The sequence below is a fragment of the Channa argus genome, chromosome 5 (assembly GCF_033026475.1).
Source record: "Channa argus isolate prfri chromosome 5, Channa argus male v1.0, whole genome shotgun sequence".
NCBI classification, from domain to species: Eukaryota; Metazoa; Chordata; class Actinopteri; order Anabantiformes; family Channidae; genus Channa; species Channa argus.
In genome coordinates, this window is record NC_090201.1 from 28,311,688 (window position 1) to 28,326,519 (window position 14,832).

A 14,832-nucleotide genomic window follows, 5' to 3' on the forward strand; every position below is an offset into this window, starting at 1 on the left:
AACTGAAAGTGTAACATGAACAACCCAACTGAGCTGAAGTGAGATTATTACACTGTGCCCAGGAGCAGGGGTCAAGGGTCAGGGGTCTCTAGGTTATCAGAGAGCGAGAGTCAAACTTTTGTCCTGGTTGGGCCCTTTTGTAGCAGCTCTGTCCCCCTGAGTGGTTTCCATTACCCCCCTTTGATTCCCTGGATCAGGTGTGTTCAGCCAAACACAAGCTGGACCATGAGGCTTGTGCAGGGATAGATGGAAAACAAGCAGGAAGAGAAGCTCTGAGGCCTGACTTATATATTATAATAATAATAATAATAATAATAATAATAATAATAATAATAATAATAATATTTAGCCACCAAGTGCATTGTTGCCTGTTGCCTTATTTTATTCTTCTTGTCAGAGCCAAAACGGACAAATTAAAGAGGGTAATTTAAAGTTAAGAGCAATGCTGGTAACAAGCCTTGTTTTCGGGGACAAAAGAAGAAACAGTGACACCTGGTGGATAAAAAAACAACAACTCTGCAAGAAAAGTATTTGTAGTTGCTACTACTTTGTACTTCTAGTGCAGCACATTTCAGAGGGTGATGCTGTGACTGTAGTTCATTAAATATTCTGTTAATTATTTTATTGTTTCCTTTTCTTATATGTCAGCGAAGGGTCATCATTGGTTTTTTGGAAGTTGATTCATGATTAAAACTTTTAATTCTGTGTTACACTGTTGTTCCTCAACAAATAACTTTTCTGTAAATGAATTTCTGTAAATGAATACATTTTCTCTAAATGAATAATGAAGCCACACAATGTTAGGATTAGTCCTTTATTTGTCTTCGTATCAAGACATTTCTGCTTCAGGATCTGATTTTATCCGGTGTGAGTCTGTGCACGTTTGTCAGAATCATCTTCACTTTAACAGACAAACAACAAAGTCAGATTATAAACACAAAAAAATGATTTCTACAGTTAAAGTCTAAAGTGCTCTGTGATGTTGTTGTACCTGGTGTAAGGCTTCAGTTTCAGAGTCGCATATTATTGATATGGTCTGTACTGTATTGAGAAATCAATTTTTTACACGTGAAGCTAAAGAATTGAATTATGGTTTTACATCAGTCTCGTCTCATTAGTACCGAAGCTCTTACACATCATTCGTTTAGATTAAAAAAATGTTTTCAAGATGTTTTATCATAAAAGTGATTAAATATAATGGTGATTTAAATAACATGCGACACTGCAGCTGAACCTTTAACCTGTTTTGATAAGATTTAGGCACAAGTTGAGTTTGTAGTAAAACACAGTAAAGTCAGTAACGGTTCCATTCACGTGATTATACTGATGTTACAAAATACAATAATTACACTAATGCAAGATTTACCACAGAAATGAAACAAAAATCTTTATTCTTGTGAGAATAAAGTGGATTTCTGACTCAGCAAATATGTGAGTCCAGATCTTTATCTGGTCCGTCAGAAACACCACTCCTTCATTAGAGCAATCAAATTAGAGACTTCTTGTCATTTTCACTTTTGTTTTATCATTTTTTAAAAATAACAAATGCTGAAATTCCAAATCCTGGAACTATGTTGTCACATGTATGTATGAATGAATGAATGATCATGGGCTTGTTTCTCATGATCATAGTTTAAAAAAAACTTTCCTCAAGTCTGTAAATCTGTGTATCTGATCATTTCTCAGAATTAAAGGAAAATCATAGGAGCCTGTAACTGTCAGAGTTTTACCTCATAATTCCAAACTTGGAATTTTTATCCAGAATATTTTAAGCTACATTTTCTCAGATGACAGTAATTGTACAGAAATGTACATAATGTCAGAGAAACTAATCAACAATAAATTCTTGTCTCTTTAAAAACAATGTACAATTCTGGACACATTTTCTGGGATTTATGACTTTTGTTTACATAACTGTTTAAAAACAATTTAAATATAAATCTCTTGTGACGTTCTGTAAACCGAAATAGAACATTGAACATAATTTTGTGTTTTGTAAAAAGGCAGTACAAATAAAACAATGTCCCCATAAAGAGAATGAGTTTATAACACAGTAATCCAGCTCCATAGGTCCCTGATCAGGCCTCGTCTTCACTTCCCTCATGGGGGCTCAGGGTGGACCCCAGACCTCTAAATAATTAAAGTGATAAACACGGTGAGAGGATAGGGAGGAGGACATTAAAGGGAGGATACCCAAACCGAGGCCGACATGACCCATGGGTACACGCGGGTTCAGGTCGGACTCAAACTAAATGTATGTTTGGGTTCAGGTCTGGTTTGGTTACGTAGGTTCACATAATGAGGTGTAATTGTAAATATTCTAGAACAGAATATGTAAATCCATGTTTCTGCTTTATTCTTTAAGTCAAAGTGCTGTAAAAATCTGAAACGATGCCGTTAGGTGTAGAAGAAGAACGCTGCACAAACTCAACCGCGATGGGCTTCGGTCAGGTTCACACAGAAAATGCTTCACACCTTAGATAGTTATTCCTGTTTAGGTACTGAATAAAGTGGAGTTTCTGTGTTTCAATCAAAACAAAACTTTGAAATTCAACTTTTGTGTCTCTTAAACACTTTCTCAGGATTGTTTCTTGACATTATGAGCTTGGATGTGGAAGAAAAATCTCTGCTTTTTTCTGTGTTGGATGTTTGTGAAAGTCAGGAAACAAGTCGTCCTAAACACAGAGCTCATCTCCAGCTCAACACGATCGTGTCCTGTGTTGGTCTCCATGGTTTTTGCAGCATGTTTTTCTTCACTTTATGTCCTTGCAGCGTCCTCAGTACGTCCTCACTGGATGTTACTGGGTCTGTCCTCATTATGTCCTATAAAGTTATAGCCAGTCTGGACAGCAGCTCTGTCTCTACACCTCCTTCTCCTCCTTGCTTTGAAAAGACGTCCGTCTCAGATTCTCCTTGACCTTGACGAACTCGGGAGCTTTCAGGTTTTCCTCCTGCTCCTTCTCCTGCTGCTTCTCCAACTGCAAAACAAAGACAGAAACCCTGAGCTGAGGGGAGGCGTCCAGCAGGAACGGAGACGGACACGATGACTGACTGACATCATGACTTAACTTTAAAATGGGACAACATCAGTGTTTCCTGCTCCACTTTAGTCTAGATTGAACAACACCTGTGTTAGTAGCTGTGCGTTAGCAACAGGCGTGTTTTAACAAGGCCTGTGTTACTAATGTGTGCATGAGTGACAGTGTGTGTTACTAGCAACACGTGTGTGTGTTAATAACAACATGTGTGTTACCTCCTCCAGCTTCCTGTGTCTCTTCAGCAGCTCGGCCTCCAGAGGAGAAATCTTCCTCCGAGCTTCGTCTTCCTGTTTTCTTTGTTTGATCACCTGATCTCTTTTCCTCGACTCCAGAACTCTCTGCAGCTCCGGCTTCATCTCCACGCTCGCCCCCCCTCTGTGAAAGTACATCATACATCAGTCTGCCTGAACTGTTCTGTTCTGTGTACAAGTACTGTGGTTATTGCTGCTGTTGAAATGTAAACGTCTCATCATGTTACTCTCTAACTGTCTCATGTGTGTGTGTGTCCCCGTGTGTGTGTGTGCCCGTGTGTGTGTGTGTGTGTGTGTGTGTGTGTGCCCAACAGGGGGCAGTCTGGTCTAATTACAGATAAAATGTGCTAATTTGACATGTAAAACCTAGAAGTTTGCTCCTTGTCGGCAGCTGCACGTGACATAATTGGTGTATCTGCTGTTTTTATCAGATCCTTTATCAACACACTCCTGTCCCTTCATTTGTGTCTGCGCACAGTTTAAACGGAACATCCACCCTGCAGCCGTGTGTCCCAGCGTCAGGTTATTTACAGTGAATAAAGTGTTTTACAGCCTCAGTTTCCCTCCTCAATGACAGAACTGCAGAGCAAATCAACCCTGCGTCTCCCACAGTACTGAATGAGCAACTGTGTGGAGGTGAAAACTTTCCCAGCGTCCTTGGTGGAGAAGGCTGTGAGGTGGGAGGTTGTTGCTTAGCAGCATCAACTCATTTTGTTCAAGAAACTTCACACACAGAATAGACCCAGAGCACAGAGTCCTAAACAAGTCCCCACTGCCACAACAAGTCCTGAAAGGATCTCGGCTCACGTCTCCTCCAAAACATGTTGTTCTGGATACTCTGGAAGACCTTTCCAAAAGCAGGCACAAAGGTCCTACTTTTCTAAAATGCTTTGCAAACAAACTGAGCAGGACAATAAGGACAGAACAGACACCTGCAGGAGACCTGCTCTTTGCTTGGTCAGCGCAGATCAGTTAAAGGAATGATTTTGTTCCGTGAGAGTGGAAATTAAAGGCAGTGGCCTAATGGTTGCTGAGATAAACTTCAGATCAGTTCAAACAAAACCCTTAATCCCAGCTGGTCAGACTGGTTAAACTGGTGGATGTGGTACCACAGGCAAACACTGTGTGGCTGCAGTAGAGACGAGGCCTCAGATTAAAGTTGTTGACGTCCATAATCTGGCTCCTTGCTGCTTTCACTCCGTCTGACTGTTTTTCTATTTGCCTGATCATTTTCTGTGTGAACATAAGTTTAAACAGAGGCCATGATGTTTTTAATCTGTAAATATTTAATCAGATTAATCAATAGATTATTTTCCCATTAAGCTCTTTTTAATTTTTTGATTATTATTTTATTAATATGAATATTATAGTTGAAACTAATGTAGTAAAAATATACATTTAAATTGATCAATTATTTTTGTTTCAATATTTTATTCAATGATTTTCTCTCTAAACAAACAATTCTCGCCACAATATAAATAAAGTAAGACCTTGTTCCATTCAAGTCCAAGGGATGTGATTCAATCTCCATTTAGCAATTCAACAGCAAACTAAGTCAAACAGTTAGCAGAGCTGGCAGACGACCACGTCGTTTGGTCTCTGCTGGAGTTTATTTCTGTCCGTCGCTCTTCAGTGGATCAATGTCATCTTACTTCCTACTTGTTACACGTTGTGTAAGTCGACGTATTTACGTAACCGATTACGTCGACACTTCGCCCTGCTCCTACTAAATATCCACTTTCCACAAGTACTGCTTCTATTTTAGCTCAAATGTTTTGTTAGAAATGAACATCAAATGTCTTCATAGTCAATAATCTATCAAAATTGTTTTGGATCAAAGTTCTTACTGATATGTCCTCTCTTTCTAAATGCGTCTTTACTTTGTACAAGTGTCCCCACTGACCAAAGTCCTGGTGTGTTTACTGAAACTGTGTGTTGTTACCGTTTGCAGCTGCTCAGCAGCTCTCGGTGAAGCTCTTGGTGACTTTTCGAAGCTTTGACAGGATTCACCAGTTTTTTGGGTTTGATGAGGTCATCGTCATCCTCCTCTCCATTCAGGTAGTCGGGCTGAGGGATGTAGCTGGACACCGGGGACGGTTTCCTGTGGACTCCGTCAGAACGGTGCTGCTGCAGGTCTGCATACGCTGAGGCTGCAGAGGGGAGGAAAGACAGTGATCAGAAGTAAAGGATGCAAACTGTGAACTCAGAGTTTTGCAGATAAACATCAGATTTTGACACATTATATTCCACTGCTTCCATGATGTCTCCATAGTGACATGTTTACCTCTACAGACAATCAGATGTTAGTTGACACTGAAGCCTGTGGGAGATTTTAGCGCGAGGTCTGAATTAGTTTGTTTGATGGTATCAGGATGAAGCTCTGTTTTAAGGTTTCACAGTCTCAAGGGACTCTGTTGTCCCTGTGTGTCGAGGAGGAGAAAGACCAGATTAACAGGCATCTGATCCGAGTCCTCAGTTATTCTGGGAGACACAGATCAGATGTCATCAGTTCACACACACAATGACCCAGTGCAACCAGAGACCAGCGTCAGCGCTGCGTCATATTTCACAAAAATGAAATGAGTCTCAGTCAGAAACATAGGAAGACAATAATACATGGCCCAAAGTCTGTGGACAGCAGCTGTGGCTGAGGCTCACACTCACATTTGCTGCTGCAGTCGATCCCAGAGCTTTAAAATCTATGCAGGACAGTGAAGCTGGAGACAACGTATCTGCTGCTCCACTGTCCAGTTGTTGGGTAACATCTGACATCCCATCGCTGTGACGGTGAAAAGTTGTTGCTCAGACTGTGGAATTGTCTGCTTTTTCATTAGCTGCTCTGACTTTTTCAGTTTTTTTTTGCAAAAAACAAACCCAAAGCTGTGAAGTTGCTCAAATGCACTATGGAGCTTTGTAAAGGTGTTGGGAGCTGCACATTCAGCTGGTGTGTGTGTGTGTGTGTGTGTGGCTCTGAGGTGAAATGAACAGGACTGAGATGATGTGTGTTTTCATATCGATTTGATGCAGGTCGTGCAAACTAAACCCTCTGTGAATGTTCATCGATGTCTGCGTGAGGAGCCTCTGATCTGGTTACCAGCTGATTTCTGCATCTCTGCAGAGGAAGTTGGTCTGACTGCAGCTCAGCGAGGAGGAAATGCGATCATGTTACACAGTAATATCAGGAGATAATGTCTTTTCTCTTTCATTCATTCATCCTGAGGAAATAAAATACGGAAGGTCAGAATTAAATCTTTTAAAGAGCTCAGAGAAGCTGCAACCAAAGAACTTTGTTGTTTCTTCTGCGAGTTGAAAATCAGAACTTTCTCTCATTTACCGAGTTTGACACATTTAGCTGATGACAACAACACAAGCCATAAATAGTTTTTTTGTTTTAGCTTCATCGTGTTTTAGATCCATATGGCTTAACACAGATGTGTGAAGTGTTCAAACAGCAGGTTGAAGTCTCAGCTCTCAGCTCAAACACTGACATGTTGCAAAAGACAAACTAGTCTGGCAGGTCATTGTCCAACAGCTATTGATCGGCTCCACACAACATGAAACCCACAAAAAGACAAGCTCATGCAGAAACAAACCTGGACTACAACATTATCCAATCCAACTTTATTTAAAAGGCACCTTAAAGAAAAGCAGTTGGCCCAAGTGCTGAACACGAACATGAGGACAATAAAAGAGAAATAATGTGTGTTAAGGGAGATTTAAAACCAGGACACATGCCTGATGTGCAAAGGCAGCTCATTCCACAATTTTTGGGGCAGCAACTGAAAAAGTGCTGTCACCTCGAACCTCCCTCTTCCTCCAATGGACCAGAACATTAGAGAAACGGGAAATAAACTCGGGCTAAAACGCCAGATCTGCACAACTTCACCTTCCTCCAGTTGTTCTGTTGACTGAACCCCCTGAAATCTTTGATTACATAATAAAGTCAGCACAGCGAGTGGATGTGAGCTCCCACTCACACCAAGTTTCTTCATTTTCTCACTTTCTTCCTACGCTCACCGCCGCCTCACAATCTTCACGCCGCTTTCTGAACAGTTCGCACCTCGCTGAGTTACAGGAAATGTGAAATCTAACAGCAGAAAGAGCTGCTCACTGCTGGGGCTGCAAAACGACGATAACTCGAGTCCTTTTTTGAGAGACATGTAAACACGACATGTACATGTAAAGAGCGAGGGAGACACTTTACACACACTCATTAAGAAAACAGGATGCACTGTTACTAATGAAACACTCAATTTCAGCTGAAGTGACAAACTACTGCATCACACACAGGAAAATATTAGTTTTTTTTCTGCAGAATTGTTGTGTCGTAATATTAAACTCTTCCGCTTTTACAGCTCAACAAATCTGTACACTCCTCATGTTTCAGCATTAATAAATAAACACAGCCACAACATTAAAACCACTGGCTGGCAAATAACATCTATCAGGGGGGTGGAGCCAATGAGAGACTGTGACAACTGGGTCAGAACAAGTTTAAAACAAGTGTGCTGGTCTGTAGTGGCCGGGTCTCAGGCTGGACCACTGGACTACAACACTGTCATGGCACCGTCTGATTGCTTTAATACTGAGTGTTGAAAAATGCCTCATCATTGAATAACGAACTCTGATCAGCATCAGTGAGACAGTAGACCTGCAGCATTTAACACCCACCTGCAACTCGCTGTTTTATACTGAAAATATTGGTATTGTTCACATTTTTTCCCTCCTTGCATTAATCGGTTTGCAGTAAATGTTTTTTTTAAGTTGTAAAATTGCTTAAACCTTTAGAAACAAACTAGAATTGTAGAAATGTACTTTTGTTGTTGAATTTGAAAAGGTTTTAACAACATCAAGCCCCAGTTGTCAGTTTATTAGTTTTACTGAGCTGAAACAAAGTCAGTCTAATCCCACAGTCCCACATTAAATCCTCCTCCATGAAGACAAACATAGCATAATGTCATTTCTTTTCTCGCTTAGAAAGTATCGTTCAGAAACCCCATATCGAAGTCAAGGCTTTAAAATTGGAAAACTACCCGGCTCTAGTCAGCACCAACCAGGACTGGCCCCAGGAAGGACGAGCAGTGAACCAGACAAAGCTTCCAGCAGGATTCACTTTGGGAGGAAGCTGATGAAGGCAGAATCTACTGCTACCTGAGGACACCGTGTCCAGATGGGGCCCCACTCAGAAGTAGGGACGGGGTATCAGGGGGGGCTTTTAAACCCTTTGCAGTTCACAGAAATTTCGTCAAACAGACACTGAAATAATGGGTCTAAATCGAACAATTGGTCTCAGTTGTGAAGCTGAAGAGCATGAGAATAAAGACAAATGTGTCCTGTTGAAAATCAGATTCAGTTACAGGCTTTGGACACATCAGGACATCATTATTTGGTCTTTGTGACAGTTCTTACTGATCGACTGTCAATCAGCCAGAATCCGTCTACAAACATCTGCTGGTCTCTGATGTTTAAGCTCAGCCTAAAGGAAACACATGAAGACCATTGAGCAGTGATTCTCTCCCTATAGTCTGAACTAAGAAGGGTCCAGGATCAGAGTCTGCTCCTTACCAGACTTCACCATCCCCTCCCTTGCTGCGGCCGGCCTCTGAGGGCTGCTGATCCTGCTCTGGTCCATCTGATGTGGTCCTGATGGTCCTCATGTGTTTCAGCCTGTAGGAGCTGCAGCGTCTCTGCTCTGACTGAGTCGTGTTGAGTGTAAAACTACAGTCACATGATCCTCCTGGTGTTTCCCTCCCTCACTCTCACTGCTCCTCCTCCACTCCCTGACCCACTCGCAGCCTTTTCCCACGCTGCTGTCAGATCACTTTCCACATCCAGGGGAACTTATAAAAACCAGCTCCAGAGGCTAAAGTTCAGCATGTTTAAAAGACAGCACGAGCTGATGGTGGAGCTCGATGATCAGACAGAAGTGCTCCTGTAAACAAGGCTGGACTATCAGTCAGGGTGGGGGCTTCAGTCCAAAGGGCCCATATTTATTAAGGAAATGAAACCATTACATTTCAAAAGTTAATACAAGATGAACTTTTCAAATCCCCCCAAATTAACGTTGAAATAAGAAAGTGCCAAAACGAGGATGGAGCTAAAACATGGATTAGTAGAAGGCCATTGATTGAGGCTTGGTGGACCTCATAAACCTTTTTGTGCCCCTTGTTGAAAAGTGTTCACGTCCTGGAGACTGGACTCAATTATCTGTGAGAGTTTGACCTGTTTATTGGTTCAGACACTTTTTTTTTATCCTCAGTCAAGGTCAAGTTTCCATCCACACATAGAGCAAACTTTAAGCAGACTTCCAGAAACCAGAAACAGACTAGAGTCGTGTTTCCACTCTGCCCTGATGTGTGTCTGTCGATACTGGACACTGGACATTTCTGCTTTTGAACCTCAGACAGCAGGTTTCACTTCTTTTTATTCCCAAAGTCAGAATAAAGCTTTTCCATGATGCTGAACTCTGATCTGCTCAAACAAACTCCAGAGGATATGAACCGAATTTCTTAGGCTTTAAAAGAAAAGCGTAATTTATCATTACGTGTTTCTTTTTTTTAAATCTAGTTTCCACAGGGCGTCATTGTTCTCTGGGTCAGACAATCACCTGAGAGGGACAAACTTACCTTTGCCATTTGGGGGTTTTCCATTTTTCAGACACTGCTGCTTCGGCGGAGGCTCATGGTCGATGGTGTACGTCTTCTGGAAGAGAGAGAAGATAAAAACAGAGGAAATGAAGACGGCAGAGCTGCAGAATCAGAAAATATCAACCGTGGAATGAACAGGAGAAGGCAGGTCGAGCCGTTTCAACACAAAAGGAGAATTTTTCACATGTTGAGTTCAGACTGCAGAACCCCAGACCACATCAGCTGTGTTTGGTCCATCTTCCTTCTCTGCAGGTCTTAGCTCCATGTTACCTTCTGGGTTTCACATCTCTACAAGTTGAACGTTTGCTGGTAAATTTATTGTCCACTCAAGAGCTTTTATTCACTCCTCTGCCTGATGTTTCGTAAACAGCCATGACCTCATTTAACACATATTAAAGACTGTGACCTTTTTCCTTTTTACTTAGAAAACAAATGGAGAACCAGTCCACTAACATACTTTGCATTTATTGTCGTCATTAAATGAGTTGAGTGAACTCTTAGGAAATAATTTATTCATCTGATGTTAAAAGCCACAATGACTCTGGTTTCTAAGTCCTGACAATAACAAGAAAACCAAGACTAAAATTTATGACGCATTTTTTAACATATTTTTATGACAAAGTATCAGCTATCAGTATCTAGCTCCATATTTCTGCCTGAACCCCAGCACCCCCTCCCCACCAGCAGCTTCACTACAGGCTCATCAGTCCCTCCCCCATAAGACAGCTACACCGTGCTCCTGAAGCCCTGCTTGTTGTCCAACTGTCCCTGCTCCACCCACTGCTCCTCCAGCCTCTGAACTACTGACCACACCTGATCTAGGTATCGCAGTTGGTCAAAGAAGAAACGTGGATTTATAGTTTTAAATATTTACATTAAAGCCAGTTTATCCTGAGCCGTGTGACTGAACCTGGCCCAAACTCTTGGGTACTGACTTTAGTATTAATGCTGTTCCGCACCTTTACTGTTGCAGACACGTCACTGATAGAAGACAAAATTGTCAAATGTTGGACTGTTCCTTTAACAACATCTCCAAGTGGCTTGTTTTTCTTCACATTCACCCCCCAGCCCCCACCCTGGGTGTTTCTCAGCTGTTCCTCCACTGTCAGACTCCAGGTCAGTTGGACGTTGTCCCTTTTGGCTGAATGGACTTTGTGTTGGTTGCTAGGAGACGCTTGATCAGGCTTCAGCATGGTGACAAGGCCCCCACTGTCTCAGAGACCCCCACTCACCACCACCCCCTCCAAAGGAAGGGAAGGGGGTTCTGTGGAGGGGACACGAGGGCCATCTCTCCTAAACTGGTGCCAGTCTGGACTCAGGTTAAAGGACCAGTTCAACATTTAGTGGATTCTCTTCTTCTATTTCTGAATATCAGGCATGAAGACAGGAAATCAGAAATCAGAGGCTGCACGAGGTTTTTATCAATTTATCAATTTTTCTTTACTGTTTTCTTGGTTTTTTTTCTGCAATGTTAGTAATTTTTGGGGACTGTTTAAAATATTTCCGCACATTTTATTCATATTGTGGGTATTTTATTCATATATTGTGAAAATGTTTTGACATTAAAGTTTTGGACAGAAGCTGCAAATTTCTAATTCGACAAAGTTAAACTGGATTGAACTGATTTCATCCATTTTCAGACAAAAATCCATTTGGTCAAAATGTAACCAGTGGAAAAGTTACATGTTACATTCACCTCCTCTGCAAACAAACCACACAAGAATCCAGTGAGCTGAAGGCCACATGCTGAGGAGAAGCGATGTCCAACGATCAGCATCCTGTCTGAGTGCAAACACGAAGGGACTAACTGAGGGTGTATCTGCGGGACTTGAAGCAGGACCCCGGGGGTCTCTGCAGGCTGCAGAACTGAACCGAAGGTGGTCTGACATCTGCTGGTCACACAGCTGCATCACAGTAAGACAGGGAGCAGCAGACCTGTACTGAACACACCAACTGGCTGTTTGGGACAAACAGGAAGTGACGAACACTTTAAATAATGAAGTCACATGATGTGTTTGTATTTTATTTCCTTAAACGGTGAAAACACCACAAACTTCTGTCTCAGTTTCCATAAAGTCTGAAGTTGTTTTTTTACTATGGACACAACATTTTTAATCTGCTTGCATCTCGTCCTGTAGCTGTGAGTGACACCCCCCACATCTCCCTCCTTCTCCTGTGGTTTCAGTATTTTTAGCTGTGGGATTTTCTCTGATTGTCCTAATCCTCCTGTTCAGGTGTGAGCCACAGTACAAACACACAGACCTGATTTATTAAAACACACGTGTGTGTTCTGTGTTTCTGCACATGCAATCTGATCCTGGATCAGACTGAAGCTACATTTTACAGTCACATGCTCCTCATTCTTCTTCTTTTGGTTAATGAGCGTTGTTATGTAATCGCAGCTGAAACTCCTCTGCAGCTATTTATCCCATCAGAGTCTGTTCACCTCCTCGCTGAGCTCTGATTGGTCCACACATCCTCCACCATCATTACAACATACTCAAATGGTTCACTCTTTTTTCTGGGATCAGCTTTTAGAAACTTTCACATCTTTGCACATATAATAGTGTCTTTTTAATTAATGTCTAAAACTATGAACCCTGAACATTTACAGCTATTTACGGATGTTTAATGAACCCACGCACAGACTGTATCACAAATATTTGTTCAGATTTAAAGGTGTGGGAGTCAATGTACTTTCCGGATTTTGTGTTAACTTCAGTTTTAAGTTTAGTTTGTGTTGCACTTTGTCCATCCCCTGTCCTCCCACCGTGACTCAGCAGCTGCACTGGAACCTAACCCGCCCTCATGTGTCCTATCAAACTTTTCTCAGAACTTGTTGAGGATGTAGTTTTAAATCTGAAACGGTGATGACATCTTCAGAAGGACTGATGCGTTTGGACACCACTTGTTTGTGCAGAAAGACGATCTGTTTTTACCACAGCTTGTTCGCTCCCGTCGCCCCTGCTGCATTGTTTAGGAGCTCTCCACTAAAAATAGCCAAATGTGAGGGGGGCATCACAGACACATGACCCACTGCATGCAGCCCTCCACCCTGCTCTCAGCTGCTGGTCACCATGGCAACAAGTACACCCTCATCAACAGGTGCTTTGGCCCAGCAGCTCAAATATTTGTCTACACCACAAATATCTATACTGATCTACAAAGGTCTGCTTGGCTCTGGTTAATCAGAACCTCAGATCCCAGCTCCACTTTGTTTTCACCTCTGAGAAACAAAACTGCTTTAAGAGCTGTGGGCATCCAGCCCCTCTTCTCCGTGTTTTTGGACATTTCCACGCCTCCAGTAGTTGGTGAAATCCAACCAGAGCTGGTTCTGTTTGAGTGGGTATGGATATCAGTAGTCGTCTCCTGACGTGTCACAAGTGAACACAGCTGCTGCTCTTCAGTTACGTGGAATCTTTTTACAGCAGTCTGATTCAGTAAATCCACTGCTTTCGTACATGAATCAACCAGAGGCACAAACTAAGCACCCAGCAGTGGTCATGAAATCATTTCAACTTCTACTGACCAATAAATATTATAAATGTTCAGCCAATAAACCCACAATAAAGAAGTTGATTAAAACAGTCGTTAAAGAAGAACTTTCCTCATCTATCCACCATCTTCAAACATTTGTTTTTCAAACCAAAGGTGATAGTCGAGTTCATTACATATCACCTTAAAACTGAATGGGTTCTGGAGGTTCCCCTCTCAGAGCTGCACCTGCCCAGAAGTGAATCACATCAGCAGAATGGGCAGAGACGAGGAGCGAGGATCAGTGAATGTGACTTATTTCTTTACCCACCCATCAACGTCAGCACAAAGGCAAAGCCATCGTCCTTGCAATACTGAACCGGTAGAGACCAGGAAAACCCAAAAACCCACCCAGAAACACACAGCTAGCAGGACCTTCCAGCTCTGACAGCACCACTAACCACTCTGAGTCCTCCAGTCCTCTAAAGGTGGAGCAGCACAGAAGAAGAATTTCAGGCAGGAAACACATCGTCCCTACGGATGTTTGTAAGCCAACACACTGCTGGCACAAGACCACCACCTGTGTTTAACGCAAGCTCCATCCAGTATTCGGTTTGTCAGATATCACAAACTAACATTCGCTCACAGTAGCTTATTGTAACCATTTGTTATATTTAAAGACGGTCTCCAACCCAGAGAGCAGCACGTATTCACACTGGAGAAGTTGGATTCACTTTGATGAATCTGTGGCTCTTTTCAGCTCTGAGTATGTTTCTGTTTCTAAAGTGTTGGAAAATGTTTGATGCCAAACCCTAGAGGTGAACATTTAAGTAGTAAAAGAACTAAAGTGTTGGTTTTGCAAAGCTTTGAGCACAGTCTCTACACCACTACCCACAGAAAGCTGCACTGACCTTCTTCCCATAAGCAGCTCCCATTCTTCCCAGTCCTCTACTGAGCCTTTGTTGTTTGTCAGCGCCACCGTCCACAGTCCTCCTGTCTTTCTTTCCTCTGCAGCACTTCTTTTCCCAGAGGCCTTGCTGCCCCCACCACCTGGCAGCCTGACAGCCTGGGTGCTGGGGTCTGTTAGCCCACCAAACTGCGAGGCAGCCCGGGCACCCTCATCACACCAACCCAACCCCGTCCCAGATTGAGGAGAGCAGAGAGCAGCTGGACAGAGCTAGAATAGCCCCAGTGTGAGGAGGAGGCGGAGGAGGAGGAGGAGGTGGTGTCTCTGCCACCTGTTACATGCCTGACTGGCTGCTCTCGCTGTGAGGAGTTAAGGTGCTCTGCCTGGATTAATCTAACTAGAGCTGACAAGCAGAGAGCAGGGAGGCCGGGATCAGGAGCGGAGTTCACAAATATCTGCAGAAGTTTCTCCAAAGTTGAACTCAACTGTTCACATGATGGATCACGTGATGCTCA

General features: G+C 42.6%; 1 protein-coding gene and 1 long non-coding RNA gene across 3 annotated transcripts; one reads left to right on the forward strand and one right to left on the reverse strand.

Annotated features, from left to right (window-relative positions):
* Nucleotides 1–800: 800 nt before the first annotated feature.
* Nucleotides 801–14,457, reverse strand: LOC137127871 (protein FAM107B-like). Of its 2 annotated transcripts, XM_067505388.1 has the most exons (5): nucleotides 14,322–14,457; nucleotides 9,916–9,991; nucleotides 5,232–5,439; nucleotides 3,254–3,413; nucleotides 801–2,978 (listed from the first exon to the last, which is right to left on the reverse strand). In XM_067505388.1, the coding sequence occupies exons 1-5, from the start codon at nucleotides 14,343–14,345 to the stop codon at nucleotides 2,862–2,864; spliced, it is 585 nt and encodes a 194-aa protein (XP_067361489.1). In that variant the 5' UTR covers nucleotides 14,346–14,457; the 3' UTR covers nucleotides 801–2,861. The 2 variants fall into 2 exon arrangements, with proteins under 2 accessions (XP_067361489.1, XP_067361490.1); XM_067505389.1 differs by lacking the exons at nucleotides 9,916–9,991; nucleotides 14,322–14,457 and adding an exon at nucleotides 8,855–9,045.
* On the forward strand, nucleotides 9,998–14,509 carry LOC137127873 (uncharacterized). Its single transcript, XR_010914476.1, has 3 exons — nucleotides 9,998–11,350; nucleotides 11,577–13,926; nucleotides 14,425–14,509. It is a non-coding gene; the product is annotated as an uncharacterized lncRNA (long non-coding RNA).
* The last annotated feature ends 323 nt before the right edge of the window (nucleotides 14,510–14,832 follow it).